General features: G+C 41.1%; 1 protein-coding gene across 5 annotated transcripts in view; it reads left to right on the forward strand.

Moving 5' to 3' along the window:
- Positions 1–23,759, forward strand: part of arb2a (ARB2 cotranscriptional regulator A) — a 570,831-nt gene that overhangs the window by 283,808 nt on the left and 263,264 nt on the right. For all 5 annotated transcript variants that reach the window (XM_043709291.2, XM_043709302.2, XM_087999275.1 and 2 more), the window contains exon 8: positions 6,728–6,847. In XM_043709291.2, coding sequence (XP_043565226.1) covers positions 6,728–6,847 — 120 coding nt within the window. The remainder of the gene's footprint in view (positions 1–6,727; positions 6,848–23,759) is intronic.

Consider the following 23,759-nt stretch of genomic DNA (forward strand, 5'->3'; position numbering starts at 1 on the left):
TACCCCCTCCCCTCACCCTATCTTCTGCATATAAGCTGATATTTTCCAACCTAATGAAAGAGCTTACTGTATGGTGCAAGGCTAACACAGTCTATTTCATGGATGTCTGCAAGATGCGACATTGTAAGTAATGAAAATGGAATATCAGGAAGAATCAACAGTAGTGTAAGGACAGCAGAAGATTGAAGCAGTTAGCATTGAGGTACAGGTCAACACTGCTGAGTAGTGCCAAATGTAAACACAGGAAACTGAATTTTGATGACCAAGTATGAGGTACAGAAAATGTGTCTATTTAACATCATAGAAAAGCAGAATTGAAATAAGGTGATAGAAGAGATATGATATGATAATATAAAACGGGAAAAATGTGAAACACACACAAGAAACTGTTGGGAATGTATAACTGTGATATTATATATTAAATATAGAAGGCTAATTTGTTTTTATATAGCAGAATGGATACAGCGTATTAAACAAAATGGCTGTCGGAAGTTACATAGGTGATTCTTGTTGATTTACTTCAGCTATTCAAAAGGCAGGGAGGCTAGTATGTTGCCTAGTAGCAAACATAAAGACAAGCATTGGAATTCAAATATCCCTTTGGTTAACATGATGGGTTTTTGCAGAAGTTGGAACTTAAAAGCTTCAGCGACGAGCAAGAAGCTAGACGAAACTCCAACATGGATTTTGGGCTTAATTGACTTTGCTTTGTGGGACAATAATAAACAAAAATTAACATAGTGACCACCCTACATTTGATCAGTACAAAGTTGTGAATTTAGATTAGAAACCATAACTGGCCAGGAAGATCTCTGAGAGACAGCATCTTCAAAGATGAGAGTAATTAGCTAAAGAGAAATATTTTGCCAAAATAAACCAGTTCTCTGAAAGAGTCGAGGCAATCTGCAAGTGTCATGGCTGCAGAACTACTGAGGAATAAGAAACTGTTTCTGTCTCTCTCGCTCTCTTTCTGTCTGTTTCTGTCTTTCTCTCACTGTCTCAAAGCCTGCTCATCTTACTGAGTTAAACAAAAATAAAATACTGCAGGTAGAGTCATAGAGATGTACAGCACGAAAACAGACCCTTCGGTCCAATTCATCCATGCCGACCAGATATCCCAACCCAATCTAGTCCCACCTGCCAGCATCCGGCCCATATCCCTCCAAACCTTCCTGTTCAAAAACCCATCCAAATGCCTCTTAAATGTTGCAATTGTACCAGCCTCCACCACTTCCTCTGGCAGCTCATTCCATACATATACCACCCTCTTTGTGAAAATGTTGCCACTTAGGTCTCTTTTATATCTTTCCTCTCTCACCCTAAACCTATGCCCTCTAGTTCTGGACTCGCCGACCCCAGGAAAAAGACTTTGTCGATTTACCCTATCCATGCCCCTTATAATTTTGTAAACCTCTATAAGGTCACCCCTCAGCCTCTGATGCTCCAGGGAAAACAGCCCCAGCCTGTTCAGCCTCTCCCTACAGCTCTCTACAGCTCAAATCCTCCAACCCTGGCAACATCCTTGTAAATCTTTTCTGAACCCTTTCAAGTTTCACAACATCTTTCCGATAGGAAGGAGACCAAAATTATACGCAATATTCCAACAATGGCCTAACCAATGTCCTGTACAGCCGCAACATGACCTCCCAACTCCTGTACTCAATACTCTGACCAATAAAGGAAAGCAGACCAAACGCCTTCTTCACTATCCTATCTACCTGCGACTCCACGTTCAAGGAACTATGAACCTGTACTCCAGCAACACTCCCTCGGACCTTACCATTAAATGTTTACGTCCTGTTAAGATTTACTTTCCCAGAATGCAGCACCTCACATTTATCTGAATTAAACTTCATCTGCCACTCCTCTGCTCATTGGCTCATCTGATCAAGATCCTATTGTAATCTGAGGTAACCCTCTTCGCTGTTCACTCCACCTCCAATTTTGGTATCATCTGCAAACTTACTAACTGTACCTTTTATGCTTGCATCCAAATCATTTATGTAAATGACAAAATGTAGTGGGCCCAACACCGATCCTTGTGGCACTCCACTGGTCACAGGCCGCCAGCCTGAAAAACCACCCTCCACCACCACCCTCTGTCTTCTACCTTTGAGCCACTTCTGTAAAAAAATGGCTAGTTCTCCCTGTATTCTGTGAGATCTAACCTTGCTAATCAGTCTCCCTTGGGGAACCTTGTTGAACACCTTACTGAAATCCATATAGTTCACCTTTACCGCTCTGTCCTCATCAATCTTCTTTATTACTTCCTCAAAAAACTCAATCAAGTTTGTGAGACATGATTTCCCACGCACAAAGCCATGTGAATATCCCTAATCAGTCCTTGCCTTTCCAAATACATGTAAATCCTGTCCCTCAGGATTCCCTCCAACAACTTGCCCACCACTGACGTCAGGCTCACTGGTCTATAGTTCCCTGGCTTGTCCTTAAACAGTGGCACCACATTAGCTAACCTCCAGTCTTCCAGCACTTCACCCATGACTATTGATGATACAAATACCTCACCAAGAGGCCCAGCAATCACTTCTCTAGCTTCCCACAGAGTTCTAGGGTGCACTGATAGGTCCGAGGGATTTATCCACCTTTATGCATTTCAAAACATTCAGCACTTCCTCCTCTGTAATTTGGACATTTTGCAAGGTGTCACCATCTATTTCCCTACAGTCTATATCTTGCATTTCCTTTTCCACAGTAAATACTGATGCAAATACTCATTTACTATCTCCCCCATTTTCTGCAGCTCCACACATAGGCTGCCTTGCTGATCTTTGAGGGGCCCTATTCTCTCCCTAGTTACCCTTTTGTCCTTAACGTATTTGTAAAATGCTGGAAATCTGAAACAAACACAAAGAATGCTGAAGAAACTCAGCAAATTCATGGAGGAAGAAAGAGAGCCAAGCTTTGAGTTTGATATGACACTTCATTAGAACTTACTGAATTAACCTGCATGAGCAATCTTTAACTATTCAACTGCAGACTTCATCACACTGGATAAATTCTGACTTCAGGTTTCAACCACTTCAACTTTGAGAAGTCTTCAAAAAGGCCAGCCTCTGTAAACAAGGTTTACAGTGATAATGGACTCATCCAATTTTCATCTTTACAAGGATCTATGATCCATGTGTACCCTATCTATGTCTACTATCTGTAATCATTGTATCTGTATTTTTTATCATGTTTTTACTTAGTAACTTTCAGGAACAGTTGTACAATAAATCAATGTTTTGCTTTGAAAGTAAAGTTTTGCTGTTGGTTATTTTTAAATTGGAGCTGTAAAAAATGGTGACTAAACAAACCAAGTGATTCACAGTTCACTGGCCATGTTATGGACATACCTGGTATTCATGACAAAATGCTTACATTAGAAAGTTCTGAGAAACTAATGTGACATTGCTTATGATAAGCTGGAGAATTTTTTTTTCATTTACTCATTTATGTATGATTACCATTAAAGCTTTTTCCAATTTCCTGAAATGAATCATTCATCACTTCTATTCTTCCATACCATTAGACTATTGAATGCACTTTCTAGCCTCACATAATGCTGATCTTGTTAACATTGATCTCTCTTGTATGCCTTGTGCAATGTAACCTGTGTGCCTTGTCTAAATCTTTTGTTCTGTACATCCTTGCTTACTATGATCTGCCTGTACTGCTCGTTGGACTTTGGAAGATATGACAATGAACAAATCAATCAAATTTACTCATGCATTCTCATGTAGTTTTGTCATAACTGAGCCTGCACCTTTTCTGCTATCTCTCCTTTTGTCCCTTTAATGCCTGCATTAGTGATCTTGTCCTTGAGTTCACAAGTGCTTATCTTTAACAAGACTATAAAACCATAAGACAGGAGCAAAGTTAAGCCATTTGGCCCATCGAGCCTGCTCTGACAATAGAACATAGCTGATTTGTTTATCAACCCCACTCTTCTGCCTTTGTCGTAATCCTCGATACCTTTACCATTCAATAACCTACCTCTGTCTTAAATACACGTAATGAGTTGGGTTCCATAGCCTTGTGCAGCAATGAGTTCCACAAATTAACAATCTTTTGGCTGAAGAGATTCCTCCTCATCTCAAGGGTTGTCTCTGTATTCTGAGCTGGTGTCTTTACCTCCTAGTTTCTCCTGTTTGATGAAATATCCTCTCCATGTCCACTCTATCCAGTCCCTTCTATCTTGGAATTATTCTTGTAAACCTCCTCTGGACCCTCTCCAATACCAACACATCCATCCTCACATATAGGATCCAAAGTTGCTCATAATATTTCAAATGTGGTCTGACTAGAGCCTTATGCAACTTCAGCAGTACTTTTCTACTCTTGTATTCTAGCCCACTTGAAATGAATGCAAACAGAGTCATAGAGTCATAAAGATATACAGCATGAAACAGGCCCTTTGGTCCAACTCGTCTATGCCAATCTGATATCCTAAATTAATTTAGTCTCATTTGCCAGCATTTGGCTCATGCCCCTTTAAATCCTTCCCTATTTATATACCCATACAGATGCCTTTTAAATGTTGTAGTTGTACCAGCCTCCATCACTTCCTCTGGCAGCTCATTCCATACATGTACCACCCGTGAAAGAATTGCTCCTTTTAAATCTTTCCTCTCTCACCTTAAATCTATGCCCTCTTGTATTGGATTTCCCTATCCTGAGAAAAAGAACTTGACTCTTCGTCCTATCCATGCCCTTCATGATTTATGGGCATCAATAAGGTCACCCCTCAGCCTCTGACACCTTTCTAATTGCCAACTGAAGCTACATGTTAACCTTAAAGAATCCTGGACTAGGACTTCTAAATGTGCATCAGGTTTCCAAAGCCTTTCCCCATTTTGAAAATAGTCAGTGCCTCTATTCTTCTGACCAAACTGCATGACCTCACACTTTCCCATATTATATTCCAAATGTCACTTCTTTGCCCACTCTCCTAGCCTGTCTAAGTCCTTCTGAGCTTCCCCACTTCGTCAGCACCATCTCTCCCTCCACCTAATTTTATGTCATCGGCAAACTTTGCAACAATGTCCTCAGTTCCATTAAACAGATGTATAACATGAATAGTCGTGGCCCCAACATGGACATCTGTGGAACTCCATTAGTCACCACCTACTATCTTGAAAAAGATCCTTTTTATCCCTTCTTTTTGCCAGTCAGCCAGTCCTCCATCCATGTCACTACCTTGCCCTAAAACTTGCCCCTTATCTTAGCAGCCTTCTGTGTGGCATCCTGTCAGAGGACTTCTGGAAATCCAAATAGATAATGTCCATTGGCTCTCCTTTGTCAAACTTGCTTGTAGAATTCTACAGCTGAAGCTGTCCTGACTCAGCCCTATTTTACCATGCACTTTCAATCAATCTGCAATCTCACCCATAGTAATGGATTCTAAAATACTCTAATCAGGCTAACCGGTCTATAGTTTCCTGTCTCCTGCCTCCCTTCTTTCTTAAACAAGGGTGTTACATTATCAATTTTTCAGTCTTCTGGGACCCTTCCTGACTCCAGTGATTCCTGAAAGATCACCACCAATATTGCTATAATCTCTTTAGTTATCTCCTTCAGAACTCTGAAGTGTAGTCCATCTGGTCCTGATTATTTATCCACCTTCAATCCTTGCAGCTTGCCCAGCACCTCCTTAGTGAGCTTATAGCTTCTTATTGCTTTAAATATGGAAAAACCAATTTCGAAGCACTGACATAGGAACAAAATCTTTCAACACAAAAGCAAAATTCTGTGGATAATGAAAAACTGAACTAAAGACAAAATGCTGGAACTACTCAGCATGTCAATTAGTACCTGTGAAGGGAGAAGAATTGTTTCAATTTGATGACCATCTGGAAGAAGGATAGAGATATAACAGATTTTAATTAAGTACAGAGATACTAAAAAGAGTGAAAAATTATAAAGGGAGTTTCAGTAGTTGGGTGATAGAAGAGATGAAATAATAAAAAAAAACTGTGGCAAGAAAAAGACGATAATATAGGGAGAAGAAAAGAAACAAAAGCTGTGCTTATAGAATGGAACCAACATATTCCATTCAATAAATTGTAGCAGATCTTAAGATCTTGCTGTGAAGCATTTTTTTCAGAAAAGTACTTAATTATATTATGTTCACTAAGTGTCATGAAGGTAGGTAGGACTACTGCAGCTCAGAGGACATATTTCCCTGGATGTAAATAGTTCAATAGTGGATGCAAATAGGAAGGACAGACAAATAGAAATCCCACACATTAATCTACTGATTCATGCATCCAATTTTCACTGCAATAGGCCAAGGTAATCCTTAAATTTTTTTCCCCCATTTGAAATAAGTCTATCCAGGGATGTTTTGAAATACCTCTGGAGTTGGTGGGACCTGAACCTGGGTGCCAGGTAATTCTCAACGATGAAATACATGAAGTAAAGCACCTGTTAGTCAGTTAAATACCCAATATTTAGAGGTTATCATCAAAAGAATGATAAGTTTTTAAACATAGATTTGTTAATTTTGGAAACAAAATCCACAAGTATCTTTTTGCAATAAATTGATTTTTTAAAAACATGATGAGAGGACAAGAGAATAGACCAGAATGCATGGTGCTTTCAGAGGACTGACACTCTTATGGTGGAATGAAAAATTTTATTAAAACATTTACTTATTATTTAATGAGTAGCTTAAATCTTCAAGTTGGATTTGCATTTTTAATTTTTATTTTCATTCCTTTCACAGGATAACAGCACTCCAGAAGAACATACACTCTATGTCTGGGATCACTTCATTTCTAGATCCTCTGCCAAGAATGTAGTATTTGTTGCCCACAGTTATGGTGGCCTGGTGTTTGTGGAGTTAGTAAGTACTTTGTCTCACTGCCAGATGAGCCAAATCTGATGCCTGTTCTTTTTTTTACTACAGATTTCATACATCCTTAGCTTAAGGCATTTTTTACTCAGTGAAATGATGTAAATATGAATTTTTAATCACCAAAACACATGATATTGGCAAATGTATTTATGTGGCTTCTTTTTGCAGTATAATCTATAATGCCAAAATAAGTGTATAAGAAGGATATTATGAAAGATGTAAAACATGTCTGGCAAATAAACGTGGTTTTAACGCTCCTTACTATTAGTTTTCAGACTGTTTAGCATTAAAAAATTCCTTGATTAAAAGAGAGATTGTTTAGTAATCAGCACTATTGAAAACAAAGTTGTCATACCGTCTCTTCCCAAATAGCAAGTGGATATTTTGAAAATAATTTATTTGGAGATAACCTGTAATTGCCATATCTCTGGGTGACATATCCTTTAGAAAGATTTTGATACTGTTTTGACAGAGTTGTATGGTTTTTCTTTTTCCTGCTTGTTTGTGTTGTCTGCCAAAATTTTGACCCGACTGCGAGCAGTGATTTTCTTATTCTGGCTACAAGTGGCCAGGGCATTTCAGTATAAATGAAGTTCTGTGTTTTGTTAGGGAGAATAAGCAGATATATACTTCTTTGATAATGAGTCCAAATGGGTAGAAACGCTAATAAATCAAGGGTTATAGGTACACAAATTCCTAAAACTAGCAAAGCAGGTTAATATTGCCATAAAGATGTCACAAAAGCACCAAAGCTTATTTCTAGAAATTTTATCTTATTCATGCATGAGATGAAGGCATCGCTGGCTAGATCAGTATTTACTGCCCATCCCTCATTGCCAAGAGGGAGTTAAGAGTCAGCCACATTGCTGTGAGTCTTGTGTCACATGTAGGCCGGACAAGGCAAGATTGACAGATATCCTTTCCTAAAGGGCTTTAATATAGAAATAAAAGTCAGATTAGTTCTGTAACAGCTGCATAGAACCTTGATTAGGTCACAGTGTGCAAGTTCTGGTCTCAGTATTTTAAATTGATAAATAGACACTGGAGAAGGTGCCACAAACTTCACAAATATGATACCAGTACCTGAGGTTGAGAAAAGTTGAATATGCTGGAAAATTTTTCTCTTGAAAATGTAAAGATATAGATGTTTAAGATGATGAAAGGAATCAACAAGATAGATGGAAAAAATGTTTACACTTGTACAGCAGTCCAAAAGTAGAGGGTCCTAAATATAAGATAGTCACTTATGAATGCAATAAGTAATTCAGGAGAAGCTTCTTTACTCAAAGAATGCAGATTTTGCTGCTGGTGAAGCACACATCAACGAATATTCTAATTGAATTGGATGAAGAAGGTTGGTAGCAGACTTGTGTGTTAGAGACAAAAAAACTGCAGATGCTGGAATCCAAAGTAGACAAGAAGGAGGCTGGAAGAATACAGCAAGCTAGGCAGCATCAGGAGGTGGAGAAGTCAATGTTTCAGGTATAACTTTTCTTCAGGAATGAGGCTTGTGTGTACCACAAACATCAGCAAAGACCATCTGGGCAGAATGATCTGTTGTGATATTGTAGACTTTATGTAAGTTATTATATGCCTAATGGTACCATTGCATATGTGTGAACTTGACCATGATGCTTTACAAACTATTTCACCATGAAAGTCATAGAAAGCCATGTCTATAATGTATACTTTCAAGATGGTTAAGGAATAGTAATCAAGTTAATAATCACACTCGCTTAACTTTTTCTTACCTGAATGAGGAATGCTCAACTATTGCTTGAACTATTGCTATCAGTTTACTCACTCAGTATAAACTGGGATTTTTTTATCTTTGTATTTCGTCTTTCATAAAACAATTTCTAACAAAGTACAATAGATCAGAGACTTTTCTTTAGTGATACTAAGGGAAGCTCTGAAAACTTGGGGGAACACAATGTTATAAGTGAACTGTTCGGTAATAAATATCATTTGTCCCAGGTAGATGAAAATAAGCAATGCCATTTCCTGCTTTTATTTCAGATTTTAAAAAAGTTTGTTTTATATTAAAACTAACTTTTGGATCATTACAACAATGAATAAGCAATTTGTATAGGCAAAGGAAAAACTTTGTGTCCACCACAAACTCATACAAGACAGGAATTAAAGGCAAAATTGCTGGGACTTTTATTTAATTCCTTTTTCAAAACAGAGCAATTAAACGCTAGTTTACAATGATTTAAAATTAACTATAAATGAATATGAATCCTCATGTTTAATTATGTTTTATCAATTTATTTTAATATATGTTCAGTGAAAGTCAAATTTATGGTTTTTGGATTTACTAATTTTTTTAAAATCCTAGAAACTGAATTAAAAATGTATTGAAGTTTTGAAATGGTGCATGAAATGATTGACCCTTATTCAGTAAAGTATTGGTGTTGCTTACAGATATGGTAAATTATGTTTGTACTTCGATTAACAATTGCAAAGTCTTGCCACCTAAAGACTGAAATGAAGAGCAGTGGATGACCAGTGTGACATTCTTTCTATGTATGTCTCTCATCACACTGGTGGATATTTTTTCCACTTTTGTTCTTCATTATAATGCATCCAGATGTCTCAGAGCTAGGCTTGACATCTGACCTTGGGGCTAGAGGGTGAAGATGCCCCTTAGCCTGTGAATTTATCCCAGGCTGAGCTAAAGTTTTCCATAAGGCATTCTGGTCTTGGTTCAGGAAGTAACAAGTAAATGAGAAGTTATAAAGATGTTTTTTCAGGAAAGAAGTGTAGTGAGAGGAATAAGTTCTCAAGACTTCTTGCAGTGCAGGGGCTGAATGCATGAATGGCATGACATAATGCATCCACAGGCACATCTAATATCTGTCACAAAGAAACTAGAACTTAAAAAAAGCGATGACATTGATGTATCATTATGTCTTCATATTAATGGGTGCTACAATTAATCATTTTAGGACAGTGTGTCTCTTTCCCTTCAGTACACACTCTCACTCAATGTTTTTTGCAGTATACTATAGTTAATTACAAATTTTCAGGTGTTTGAAATAAAATGTTGCAGTTTACTTTGTCACAAACCAATTAATTGATGCAAAACAACATGTTGAAAATAATATAATTATTACAACAATGCATTTCATGTATAATTTACGCAGAATATATATTTAAAATATAAATAAATATTTATCTTATACAAATATGAAGTACTTTATATTTTTAAACAGGTATATCTGTAATTTTCTTAAAGGCTTCTAATATTAAAACATTTGGTATAATGCCTAAAAGTGTAATTACAGGTTGAGCTGAATTTTCAAGACTATTAGAAACATGTAATATTCTGTGACATATAAATTAGTTTGTTTGGAAAATGGCTTCACATCCATTTGACATGAAGTCTGTCTATTTTGTAAAGTTTTGGCAAATTCCAGTGCAGAAAGTATGTGGCACTTTATGACCATATCTAAATATAGTACCCTAAGTTACTAATGATTATTTTGTTTCAAAAGCAACTTTAGTCAAAAAAGAGACATTAAACATTCAGGGGCTAAATTTTAATACATCCCAAAAGCGTACTAGTATCGTGATAAAGATTTGTACATTTCAAATTTGATACAAACATATTGCCAGCTTTAAACTGCCTACTGACTAACATCATCAAAGGATACATCCAGCACTAGCTGCACTGTTGAACCAATATACACTTCAGCAGGAGTTAAAGCTAATGTTCACCTCTTTCAGCCAACCTGTGCCTATAAAACAAGCATTGCAGATGAAGCAAATTCTGCAAGTTGTTCTACAACTGATTCTGATAAAATTCAGAAGACTGGCCCAATATGGGAAAGAGTGGGCTCCAAGATTTTCAGAGGTTGTATCCAAGACTCTAATGAAATAATTGAGAGGTCGGACATTGAACTGATCAGACATACTCAAAGGGCAGTGGAAACAGACAGGTGTGGATCTCACACTGGGATTCCTGAATCTTACCTTTTTTGGCCAAATGCAGCTGCATTGTGTTGCATTTTTTGGAGGGATTCTTGCCACAAGGATTTGTGAGCTTTCTTGTGTCTTATCACTGTGTCTCATGAATTACCTACCCAGTCCCTACGGAGTTCCTCACATTCAATTCTATGCTGATCCTATCATATAGTATTCCCAGAACAACACACTGGATATCTGCTAAAATATGGTAATCCCAGCATCAAAACATCTTTACAAGGCTGACAGGCACCCAGAGGAGCACTTGGTTTCTCAAGCTACCCTGCTCAGTCAAGGACATTTTCTGAAGATGTCAAGGAAAGGAAGTGATACCACATTCTCTTATAGGGTACTGGAGGTCCTGGTGGAGGTGGTGGTGCAGAGGGGAGGATTCCTGTTCCTGGAGGATTGGCAGAGGTGGTCTTGCCACCAGACCCAGGCAGTCTGGTCCAAGGTCATCACTAGGATCAATCCCTCTTTGATAGATTGAAGGAAAAGCCAGCAGTGCCATAAGAAGTGCCATAATGTCCTTCTCTCCTGCATCAGGATAATGTCTTCTGTCTGCCACTTCTCACTCACTCCATGTCTGCTACTGCATCCACCTCCCACCTAGGCTCATGTCATTGTGACTATTGTTTACAACATCTTTCCTTACTCTCTGAAACACCAGCAATCACCCATATCCCCTAACCTTCCCCAGGAAAGTCACTTCCTTGACTTCTCAAGGTGAGAGTATCAAGACCTCCACAGGCTGCCTCCTGTATTCACTACCAGCTCAGGTATTGTCATCTCAGTGGAATGTAAGGTTTAGAAAGTATGGGAGCACAATCTGGTGAGCACCTTCACTGTAACGACTCTGCATTTGGCTGAGGAAGAAATGCTGCAGGCTACTGACACTTAGAGGGTTGCTGATGAGCAGACATTTGGACAGCCTGATACAGGAGAGGACCCTGTTGCATCGGCAGTCCGAAAGGAACAGGAGCAAAAGACAGGCATGTGGAATGCAATGGCCCTTATTGCCCAGAAACTACAGCAGTGTAGCAAATCATGTGACCATTTGGCTGCCTCCATGGATAGGTAGGCAGGAGAGCCAGTCCCAGCACACAGGTGAAGTGAACCTATCTACACTCATTGCCCCACGCATTTCTCCTGAGGAGCAACTAGAGCGCAGAGAACATAATGTTCACTTCAGTTGCTCCCTCCTCACATATAGGCAGGGTAAGGAAGCAAGCAGTTGGAGAAGGAGCTAGGACAAGGGAAGGCATAGATGGTACGAGCATGTGGCTAACTAAATAAGCACTAAGAGAGCAATTGAACAGCTCTGAGATACAGCAAGATCAATCTCTGAGTTAGTTGCCTGTGCGCAAAGTGTCCCTGCAGCCACCTTTCAATACTGGTTGCCAGTGCACTCTGCAGTGCAAGTCCATGCTTCCCGAGCAGCCTGCAAGCAAATCGTGGAGGTGCCATGTTGGTGGTGAGAGGTTAACAAATGCCAGATGCTGATGTCAATGAATGAGGGTTGCAAACAGCTGGTGCATGAACATTGTGTCCTGAGATGCTGTTTGGTTCTAAGCAATATAGGGATCCTTCACAGCAAGCAGTGAGCTTAAGTCACATGCTTTGATTTCCAAACCCATTGGTTTCATGAGGCTAGAAATCAATCTCAGCCGAAATTATACTCATCTGTGGAGCATCAACAAATCCTTGGTTAGGCAATTCCAACAATTGACAGCCTTCTGAATGAAAGAATTCCTCCTCACCTCAGAACTAAATAATTCTGAAGTTGTGTCCAGTTGTCTCGATTTCCCCACCAGAGAAAGCAACCTCAGTTTCCAGATGGTTCAGAACCATATAGAGTCATAGAGATGTACAGCACGGAAACATACCCTTCAGTCCAACTTGTCCATGCCGACCAGATATCCCAACCCAATCTAGTCCCACCTGCCAGTGCCTGGCCCATATGCCTCCAAATCGTTCCTATTCATATACCCATCCAGATGCCTTTTAAATGTTGCAATTGTACTACCATCCACCACTTACTCAGGCAGCGCATTCCATATATGTACCACCCTCTAAGAGAAAAGGTTGCCTCTTAGGTCTCTTTTATATCTTTCCCCTCTAATCCTAAACCTATGCCCTCTATTTCTGGACTCCCCACCCCAGTGAAAAGACTTTTGTCTATTTATCCCATCCATGCTCCTCATGATTTGTAAACCTTGCATGGTTTAATGAGATTATCTCTCATTCTTCTAAAGTCCAGAAGTATAGGCCCAATTTACTCAGCCTCTCATTATAGTACAATCTTCTTATCCTAGGAGCCAATGTAATGAACCTTCACCATATCACCTCTAACAGATGTACATTCTTCCTTAGGTATAGAGACAAAAACTGTGCAGAGTATCCCGATGTGATCTCAACAAATGCCTATAAGATTACGGCAGGACTTCCTTATTCTTGTGCTTCAATCCTTTTCCAAAGTGAAGGCCAAAGTGTGATTTGCCTTCTTACCTGCTTGTTTTACCTGCATGGTAACATTTTCAATATGTTCCTTGGGTGCACCCAGTCTTTCTGAGCAACAACTTTTAAAAGATTTATACCTTTTTAAAGAATATTCTGTTTCCAAATTGTGATACCAAAGTGAATTATTTTGCTTTATTCTTTCATGGGATGTAGGTGTTGCTCGCAGGGTGGAATTTGTTGCTCATCCCTAAATGCGCTTGAATTGAGTGGCTTACTGAGCCATTTCAGGGAGCAGTTTAGAGTCAAGAACATTGGGTCTGAAGTCATGTCTAGGTCAGGCCAGGTCAAGCTGGCAAATTTCTTTCCCTGAACGACACTAGTGAACCAAACAACAATTGATGAAAGTATGGTCATCATTACTGAGAAAACATTCAACCCCAGATTTACTATTTAATTGAATTTGATTTCCATCACTTGCCATGACAAGACCTGAGCCCATGTTTCCTGAGCATTTGCCTGAGATTATTAATTCAGTGACATTACCACTATATCACAGTATCCCCTCACATTTTCTCAGTATGCTCCATTGACCACATTATTGCCTTATCACTGAAACTTTCTCTACCTCTTCACATCTGTGATCTCTCTGTATCTTCATTACAGATTACATCTCACATAGACTTGGATACGTTACACTTGATCTTTTTATTTAGGCATTAATATAGTTTATAAAACAGCCGAGACCTAGCACTGATCCTTCTGTAATCCCTTGATTACTCTCTATTTCTGGTGTGTAACTTATGTCCTTCACTGGGAAAGCAAACACAAGGTATTTGTTCAACATCTCTGCTATTTCTTTATTCTCCACAGAAATTTCTAATCTCGCTGCCTCTGCAAGACAAATGTTTACTTTATCTACTCTTCTTTCTGTAGACTTACAAAAGCTCTTAATGTCAGTTCTTGTATTCTTAGCTAGTTAACTCATTTTTTTCCCCATTTCATGAAATCTTTGTTCGTCTTTGCTGGTTTCTGAAACACAGCCAATCTTTGGCCTGCTGCTATTCTATACAACAGTATAAGTCTCTATTTCTAGTCTAATACTGCCCTTCACTACCCCGATGAGCAATCTGTATTTCTTTTTCTTGAAGTGTTTATTTTTGAATGTAATGAGCCTGACACCAACCTTGCACCTACCGCGAAAATGATGACCAATGTAGCACAAGCAGAAGTGACCCAAACCCTAAGTCATGCAGTAGATGATTAAATTGAAGTCAGGCAAGCTCAGTTTGCACAATTGACACATATTGTAAAGGGTCTTGCAGGATTCCACAGCAGTCCATTCGATTTTCCTTTATAAAATCATATGGAGCATGGATAGAGTGAATAGTCAAGGTCTTTTCCCCAGGAATGGTGGGGGGGGGGGTCCAGAACTAGACGGCATAGGTTTAAGGTGAGAGGGAAAAGATTTAAAGGGTTCTAAGGGGTAACTTCACGTAGAGAGCGGTGCATGTATTGACAGAACTGCTGGAAGAAGTGTTGGAGGCTGGTACAATTACAACATTTAAAAGGAATCAGGTTGGGTATGTGAATAGGAAGGATTTAGAGGGATACAGGCCAAATGCTAGCAAGTGGGACTAGATTAATTTAGGATATCTGTTTGGCATTGATGAAGTGGATGAAAGGGTCTCTTTCTGTGCTGTACATCTCTATGACTCTGTGACATTATTATAATTTGATGAGGTGATCCCCGGGGTGTCACAAAGGTTCTGCAGAGAACATATTTATGCCTTCACTCAGAATAACAGTATTATATCCTTCCATCAGTGCTATTTGCCCGTCCTCTCCTGCTGCATTAGATGCAGCAGACTGATAAAATTTGACACAGTCTACATTATATTGCAGGGCTGTCTTAGAGTAGTCCAAGTACTGGAAGCATCACTTGAACACCAGAGCCATGGCCCAAGTGATCAGCAGATAGTTCTTGTTAGCCAATAACCAAGGTCTGTTCTCTGGCACGTACCAGATATTTATTTGTACAATATGTTGAATGTGATCACATACCAGTTGCACATTTAAGGATTTGGAAACCTTTATGGATTCATTATATTTCCAAATTTCGATGTGGTACCTGCAAAGCAATGTTACCTGCATTAACTAGCAATCTGCACCTTATGTAAATTGGCTATTCTGGCAAAGTTACATAAACACTGCATTTGCTTCTGTCTGGAAAGAGAGAAGGCGATGTATTGTTCTAAACATTTGGTGCAATGGTCACCTCCCATCTACAACTGTAGAAGGCAAAGAGTGAAATGTGGATGGTAGGGATCCCAACACAAAGGTATTCGTGGCCATGTTCACCTTCAGGACCTGGGGTAATGCTGTCCTGGACAAGCTCTGAAACTTAGCGTCTGTCTGCTGTAGTGGCAGACTTCAGTGAGTAGCTCCTTAGTGAAGTTGAAGCATCTACTGTTCTATTCCTGACTTAGGTTGAGGTGGGTGAATTGCCCTTCCTCTCTCCCTTTAGCAGCCTGTCATTCTCTGCGCCACTTTTGCTTATTCTTCGTGTCATTCTATAAGGCAAATGGGATTGAGACTGTGGCACTCATTACTGAAAGCAAGTGATTTTAACAGAATGAGATCTTCAACACATGCCACACTGCTCCCTGTAGAAGTCACAACTTTATAAATGTCAGTTCAACCACCAAATATGCATGCAAGGTTAACAGCAGCAATAGCTCAGAGAGCTGAGCTCTAGAATGTACAATGAGAGTGAAATCTACATACCAACTGATGTCACAATCAGCCTTTTCATGCAGATTCCTTGTATGCTAATTCACATAAAATGATGTCTGGCCCATTCCCCAACCACAAGTGATATTGTGGTGGCCAGACACCATTTTGAGGCAAAAAGACACTTGCAGTGCCAAACATAAGGCATAAAGTTACCACATTCGACTGCCTTTATGTCAGATTTTTATGATTAATTTATCACTGGCAAAATTGTACATTGTTAGTAATTAAAGCATGTCTTTGAGGAACAAAATTTACTGTGTACCATTGTTAAGTGCTTGTTAAGAAACAAAAGTTGTTTTCGTCTTCACCCTGGGTGATAACTTGGTGCAGTGTATTGCCTGCTAATGGGAAAATTGCCCGTTGTGTACCAGGAGGAAAATAAACCTATGTGTCCAGAAATGTTGCAGAATATAATGAATAGCTATCAAAAATATTTAAATAACACCTCTTTAAGCGTATCTTCTGCCTGTCAGTGCCACACCTCCTGCAAATATCTGTTCCTGAGTTACTCAAGAAAATTTCCCTCTTTAAAACCATTCGAAGCCTCTGCATCTTTCATGTCAACTGAACAAGTTAAGTCCTTTTAAATGATATTGAAAGCAGTGGACTTTCAGTAGAATAGCTCCAATGAGAGCTAAGGACTTGGAAAAAAAGGTATTGACATGCTTTGGCTAGAAGTGGTAGGGTTAGAGGGCTATTGCTAAAATTAGGTCTGTATCCTGCAGCTTGCATCTAGAAGAATGAGGGTTCCAATCAACTGGCATAAATCTGAAGAGGTTGACTCTCGGAATTTCAGGACCAACATGTTTTTAGAAACTTTGCAAATGCATTTTAGGTTCTGTGCTTGAACTAAACATAGCACATAATTTGAAAGTTATAGATTGTACCTGAGCCTTTACAAGTCTGTAACTTACTTAAAAGTTGATTAAGCAATATTAGAACTTCTTTGTATCTGACAGGTGTTACTGTAAAAGAGAGGGAATACCTTAACTTTTCTGAAACAATAAGCTGTGTGTCTACTAAGTTGTATCTTTTCTCAAGTTATAATAGATAATAAAGGGACAAGCTTCTTTAGCTATTCTGATGCATACATACTTTAACTCCAAAGCAGGCAGCTTCTGCTAAATCTTGATAAGCTCAGCCCCAGTGTCACTTCAGAGTGATTTTAGATTGCAAGGTCCATAACAGGCAGTGCAATGGGAATTTTGAGGACCAGCAGTTAGAATAAGATACTTGATAATATTAGCTAACATATCATGAAGGAAGAAGAGAACTGGCAACATGAATGAGAAAATCCTGCTGTACATTGATACAGGCTTTGAAGTTGGCTTGGATCTTGAAAGAGGAAGTAATTTCACTTTTAGTTTTTAAAGTAATGTTCTCCCCCTACCAGTGATATATTTAAAAGGCTAGATCATCGAAGCTAGAACATAGTATATATTTTCAGAGATCCATAAGGCAAAATGCCCTCCTAGCCTAACAACTATAATATCCGACTGCTTCTAATTATAGCTGCATCGCTGAATCACCAATAAATGCCACAATCTCCATACAACAAATTTTTTTTTATATAGAACCCAATGTGGAAACAGCCCTTTTGGCACAACAAGTCCACATCGACCCTCTGAAGTCCAACCCGCCCAGAGCCATTCCCCTACCTTATTACTCCACATTTTTCCTTTGACTAATGAACCTAACCTACACATCCCTGATTACTATGGGTAATTTAGCATGGCCAATTCACATAACCTGCACATCTTTGGATTGTGGGAGGAAGCCGGAACACGCGGAGGAAACCCATGCAGACATGAGGAGAATGTGCAAACTCTACACAGACAGTCGCCCAAGGCTGGAATTGAACCCTGGCGCTGTGAGGCAGCAGTGTTAACCACTGAGTCACTGTGCTGCCCATTGTATATTGTATATATTGTTTATTATAATATACAATTAGAAATTCCTTTTGCTGTTTAAGCAGAGGTTAGAGTTTATATGTACATACATACATATAAACAAATCAAAGAATCAAGAAACACTTGAGGGGAAGGTAAGCTATGGAGATAAAAGCAAAAAATGTAATCGTTTGGATTGCTCTACAGAGGAGAAAGTGAGGTCTGCAGATGCTGGAGATCAGAGCTGAAAATGTGTTGCTGGAAAAGCGCAGCAGGTCAGGCAGCATCCAGGGAACAGGAGAATCGACATTTCGGGCATAAGCCCTTCTTCAGGAATGAGGAAAGTTTATCCAGCAGACTAAGATAAAAGGTAGGGAGGAGGGACTTGGGGGAGGGGTGTCGGAAATGCGATAGGTGGAAAGAGGTCAAGGTGAGGGTGATAGGTCAGATAGGGGTGGGGGCGGAGAGGTCAGGAAGAAGATTGCAGGTTAGGAAGGCGGTGCTGAGTTCGATGGATTTGACTGAGACAAGGTGGGGGGAAGGGAAATGAGGAAACTGGTGAAATCCGAGTTCATCCCTTGTGGTTGGAGGGTTCCTAGGCGGAAGATGAGGCGCTCTTCCTCCAACCGTCATGTTGCTGTGGTCTGGCGATGGAGGAGTCCAAAGACCTGCATATCCTTGGTGGAGTGGGAGGGGGAGTTGAAGTGTTGCTGTACAGAGGGCAGACATGGATTCAGAGAGCTCCTCTGTTCAAAAATTATTCTGATCTCCATATTTATTAAAAAGGCTTACAATACAGAACACCCTTCCACTAGGACACAGAACAATTCCTTCATATATGCATTTCTATTTTGTAGAACTATCTGACAATTGATTTATTGCACCCTCCAATTTATTTTTGGGTATTTCTTTCCAGCATTTGTTTCAAGGGAACATGATCAATCCATAACTTTTCTTCAGTCACTTTACAAATAGCATCCCATGTCCTCTACCACCATAAGATATAGTGTTTCAGTCAGTCTACTTTTAAAAGCCCATTTTACTTTCTTGATTCCTTAGATACAAGACCACATTTACCATTCTCGATCATCTCATTTCAGTACCCATCAGGAAGTTTAGAATGGGAACATTGCTAAAAATGCCAAACTCCATGTTTTTTGGGGCACCTAAGGATTGCATTTTTACAGATTTGACTTCATTAAGTATTTTATTTAGCTTTAAAGCATTCTTTACTTCAGAGTGTTTCATTATGGTTCCTAACATCAGAAGCTGCATGTGTTTGAATGTGAATGTGCAACCAATCCAACAAGTTTCACAATTGCTCTTTTTTTTATCTTTCTGTAATGACCAAGTGCCGTTAATGGGATTGTTGATTTAAACTTATTGGAAATCTACATTATCAAAGCAAGTATGTTTAAACCAGTTCAATTGATGCCAGCAGCCCTTTAGCATTTTGCTAAAGTAGTGTTCCATATTCCCTGCATGACATCAATGACCCAATCAAAAGTACTTCATTGGTTGTGAGGAAATTTGATATGGTAATTTTGATGGCAATAACAGAAAAGCAGACTATATTTTAACAGGTGACAAACGTCTAAATGTTGCAGTTGAGAAAGACTTGGTTGTACAAAGAGAAAGAATTTGGAAGATTGGCAGGCAGGTACAGCAAGTAATTAGGTAGACAAGTGACATGTTGACATTTATTGCAAGGGGGTTAGTGCATATGAATTACAAAGTTGTTTAGATTGTTCAGAACATTGATAAGACCACACCAAAAATACTGCAAGCTGTCTTAATCTCATATTTAAACAAAGATAGTACCTGGATTGAAGTTTAGCAAAGGTTCAGTCATTTGGGTCCTGGGTTAAGAGATTTTCCAATGATAAGAGGCTTACATTCTCTGGATTCTGGATTGGTGGTGCTGGAAGAGCACAGCAGTTCAGGCAGCATCCAAGGAGCTTCGAAATCGACGTTTCGGGCAAAAGCCCTTCATCAGGAATAAAGGCAGTGAGCCTGGAGCATGGAGAGATAAGCTAGAGGAGGGTGGGGGTGGGGAGAAAGTAGCATAGAATACAATGGGTGAGTGGGGGAGGGGATGAAGGTGATAGGTCAGGGAGGAGAGGGTGCAGTGGATAGGTGGAAAAGGAGATAGTCAGGACAAGTCATGTGGACAGTGCTGAGCTGGAAGTTTAGAACTAGGATGAGGTGGGGGAAGGAGAAATGAGGAAACTGTTGAAGTCCACTTTGATGCCCTGGGATTGAAGTGTTCCGAGGCGGAAGATGAGGCGTTCTTCCTCCAGGCGTCTGGTGGTGAGGGAGCGGCGGTGAAGGAGGCCCAGGACCTCCATGTTCTTGGCAGAGTGGGAGGGGGAGTTGAAATGTTGGGCCACGGGGCGGTGTGGTTGATTGGTGCGGGTGTCCCGGAGATGTTCTCTAAAGCGCTCTGCTAGGAGGCGCCCAGTCTCCCCAATGTAGAGGAGACCGCATCGGGAGCAACGGATACAATAAATGATATTAGTGGATGTGCAAGTAAAGCTTTGATGGATGTGGAAGGCTCCTTTAGGGCCTTGGATAGAGGTGAGGGAGGAGGTGTGGGCGCACGTTTTGCAGTTCCTGCGGTGGCAGGGGAAAGTGCCAGGATGGGAGGGTGGGTTGTAGGGGGGCGTGGACCTGACCAGGTAGTCATGGAGGGAACGGTCTTTGCGGAAGGCGGAAAGGGGTGGGGAGGGAAATATATCCCTGGTGGTGGGGTCTGTTTGGAGGTGGCGGAAATGTCGGCGGATGATTTGGTTTATGCGAAGGTTGGTAGGGTGGAAGGTGAGCACCAGGGGCGTTCTGTCCTTGTTACGGTTGGAGGGGTGGGGTCTGAGGGCGGAGGTGCGGGATGTAGACGAGATGCGTTGGAGGGCATCTTTAACCACGTGGGAAGGGAATTTGCAGTCTCTAAAGAAGGAGGCCATCTGGTGTGTTCTGTGGTGGAACTGATCCTCCTGGGAGCAGATCCGGCGGAGGCAGAGGAATTGGGAATATGGGATGGCATTTTTGCAAGAGGTAGGGTGGGAAGAGGTGTAATCCAGGTAGCTGTGGGAGTCGGTGGGTTTGTAAAAAATGTCAGTGTCAAGTCGGTCGTCATTAATGGAGATGGAGAGGTCCATGGAGGGGAGGGAGGTGTCAGAGATGGTCCAGGTAAATTTAAGGTTAGGGTGGAATGTGTTGGTAAAGTTGATGAATTGCTCAACCTCCTCGCAGGAGCACGAGGTGGCGCCAATGCAGTCATCAATGTAGCAGAGGAAGAGGTGGGGAGTGGTGCCGGTGTAATTACGGAAGATCAACTGCTCTACGTAGCCAACAAAGAGACAGGCATAGCTGGGGCCCATACGTGTGCCCATGGCTACCCCTTTGGTCTGGAGGAAGTGGGAGGATTCAAAGGAGAAATTGTTAAGGGTGAGGACCAGTTCGGCCAAACGAATGAGAGTGTCGGTGGAAGGGTACTGTTGGGGACGTCTGGAGAGGAAAAAACGGAGGGCTTGGAGGCCCTGGTGGTTGAGCAATTCATCAACTTCACCATGACTGCATTGGCGCCATCTCGTGCTCCCGCGAGGAGGTTGAGCAATTCATCAACTTCACCAACACATTCCACCCTGACCTTAAATTTACCTGGACCATCTCTGACACCTCCCTCCCCTTCCTGGACCTCTCCATCTCCATTAATGACGACCGACTTGACACTGACATTTTTTACAAACTAACCGACTCCCACAGCTACCTGGATTACACCTCTTCCCACCCTACCTCTTGCAAAAATGCCATCCCATATTCCCAATTCCACCGCCTCCGCGGGATCTGCTCCCAGGAGGACCAGTTCCACCACAGGGTAAAAGCAATGACTGCAGATGCTGGAAACCAGATTCTGGATCAGTGGTGCTGGAAGAGCACAGCAGTTCAGGCAGCATCCAACGAGCAGCGAAATCGACGTTTCAGGAATAAAGGCAGTGAGCCTGAAGCGTGAAGAGATAAGCTAGGGGAGGGTGGGGGTTGAGAGAGCGTAGAACACAATGGGTGAGTGGGGATGAAGGTGATAGGTCAGGGAGGAGAGGGTGGAGTGGATAGGTGGAAAAGGAGCTAGGCAGGTTGGACAAGTCCGGACAAGTCATGGGGACAGTGCTGAGCTGGAAGTTTGAAACTAGGATGAGGTGGGGGAAGGGGAAATGAGGAAACTGTTGAAGTCCAATTGATGCCCTGGGGTTGAAGTGTTCTGAGGCGGATGATGAGGCATTCTTCCTCCAGGCATCTGGTGGTGAGGGAGTAGCGGTGAAGGAGGCCCAGGACCTCCATGTCCTCGGCAGAGTGGGAGGGGGAGTTGAAATGTTGGGCCAAGGGGCGGTGTGGTTGATTGGTGCGGGTGTCTCGGAGATGTTCTCTAAAGCGCTCTGCTAGGAGGTGCCCAGTCTCCCCAATGTAGAGGAGACTGCATCGGGAGCAACGGATACAATAAATGATATTAGTGGATGTGCAGGTAAAACTTTGATGGATGTGGAAGTCTCCTTTAGGGCCTTGGATAGAGGTGAGGGAGGAGGTGTGGGCACAGGTTTTACAGTTCCTGCAGTGGCAGGGGAAAGTGCCAGGATGGGAGGGTGGGTTGTAGGGGGGGGCGTGGACCTGACCAGGTAGTCACAGAGGGAACGGTCTTTGCGGAAGGCGGAAAGGGGTGGGGTGGGAAATATATCCCTGGTGGTGGGGTCTGTTTGGAGGTGGCGGAAATGTCAGCGGATGATTTGGTTTATGCGAAGGTTGGTGGGGTGGAAGGTGAGCACCAGGGGCCAACAGAGGACACCATTCTACTGGAACCACGCCAACCTGGACCAGGATTACCATCCAGGCCAGTGCATCTCAACCATCTGATTGAATGCACAGAATGTAGAAAGAAGATCAATGACCTGTTCCACTTTGCCAGTGAAAGTGCCACCATCTTCTCATTGATAGCTCGCACTCACTCTATCTCTGCTACAGTACCCACCATTTCCTGCAACATCTTCTCCACTCACTCCCATCTTTATTAACATCTGACCCTGACTAACCCTGAATCTCTTCTGCACAACTGCTCACCCCCTCAAGCCATCTCCACACATACACCAAAAGTGTGCCACCCACCTTTCTCTTCCTCACCCACTACGTACAGAGTTTTCTGACTCTGACCACCCTGAGCAGCTGACTGACCATGTTCAAGCCCCTGTACTGGTATTCTTTGCAGTTGTTTACCACAGTGATTAGTCACTGAAACAGATTAACATGATTCTACAGATATTCCTCATCATGTAAACATATTTTGTGAACAAAAAGAGAGAAATAAAGCTCTTAATACAAACAACAAAGCCAAGCTTCAAACTGCTCCTCAACACTATGCTTTTACTGTTAGTTAATACCAGTGAAATATCACTCTTATCTCAACTCCTTAAGTTTTTAAATTAACAGATTGTACCCAGGTTCTTATCTTCAGACTGTAGAGACATTTTGATGATCCTTTTCCAAGTCCACTAGCAAGAACATTTCACAATACCTTTCAAGAAGCTCTTCATGAGAAAGTGCACGAGTCCAGTCCTCCGTGCACCACAACACCTACTGCCGGGAATGAGAATCGCATAATAGCAAATGGGAATTCACTTTATTAAAAAATGTCAGCAATTCACAAATCGCGTTACAGACAAGTCATGTTTATTAAATACATGTTATAGAGGAACTACCTGCATTTGTTTTGCAAAGAATAGTCACAGGAGACTTCTGCACTGCCT

Source organism: Chiloscyllium plagiosum, unplaced genomic scaffold (genome assembly GCF_037043375.1).
Source record: "Chiloscyllium plagiosum isolate Xiang-an unplaced genomic scaffold, Cpla_swu_hap1 HiC_scaffold_2, whole genome shotgun sequence".
Taxonomy (NCBI): domain Eukaryota; kingdom Metazoa; phylum Chordata; class Chondrichthyes; order Orectolobiformes; family Hemiscylliidae; genus Chiloscyllium; species Chiloscyllium plagiosum.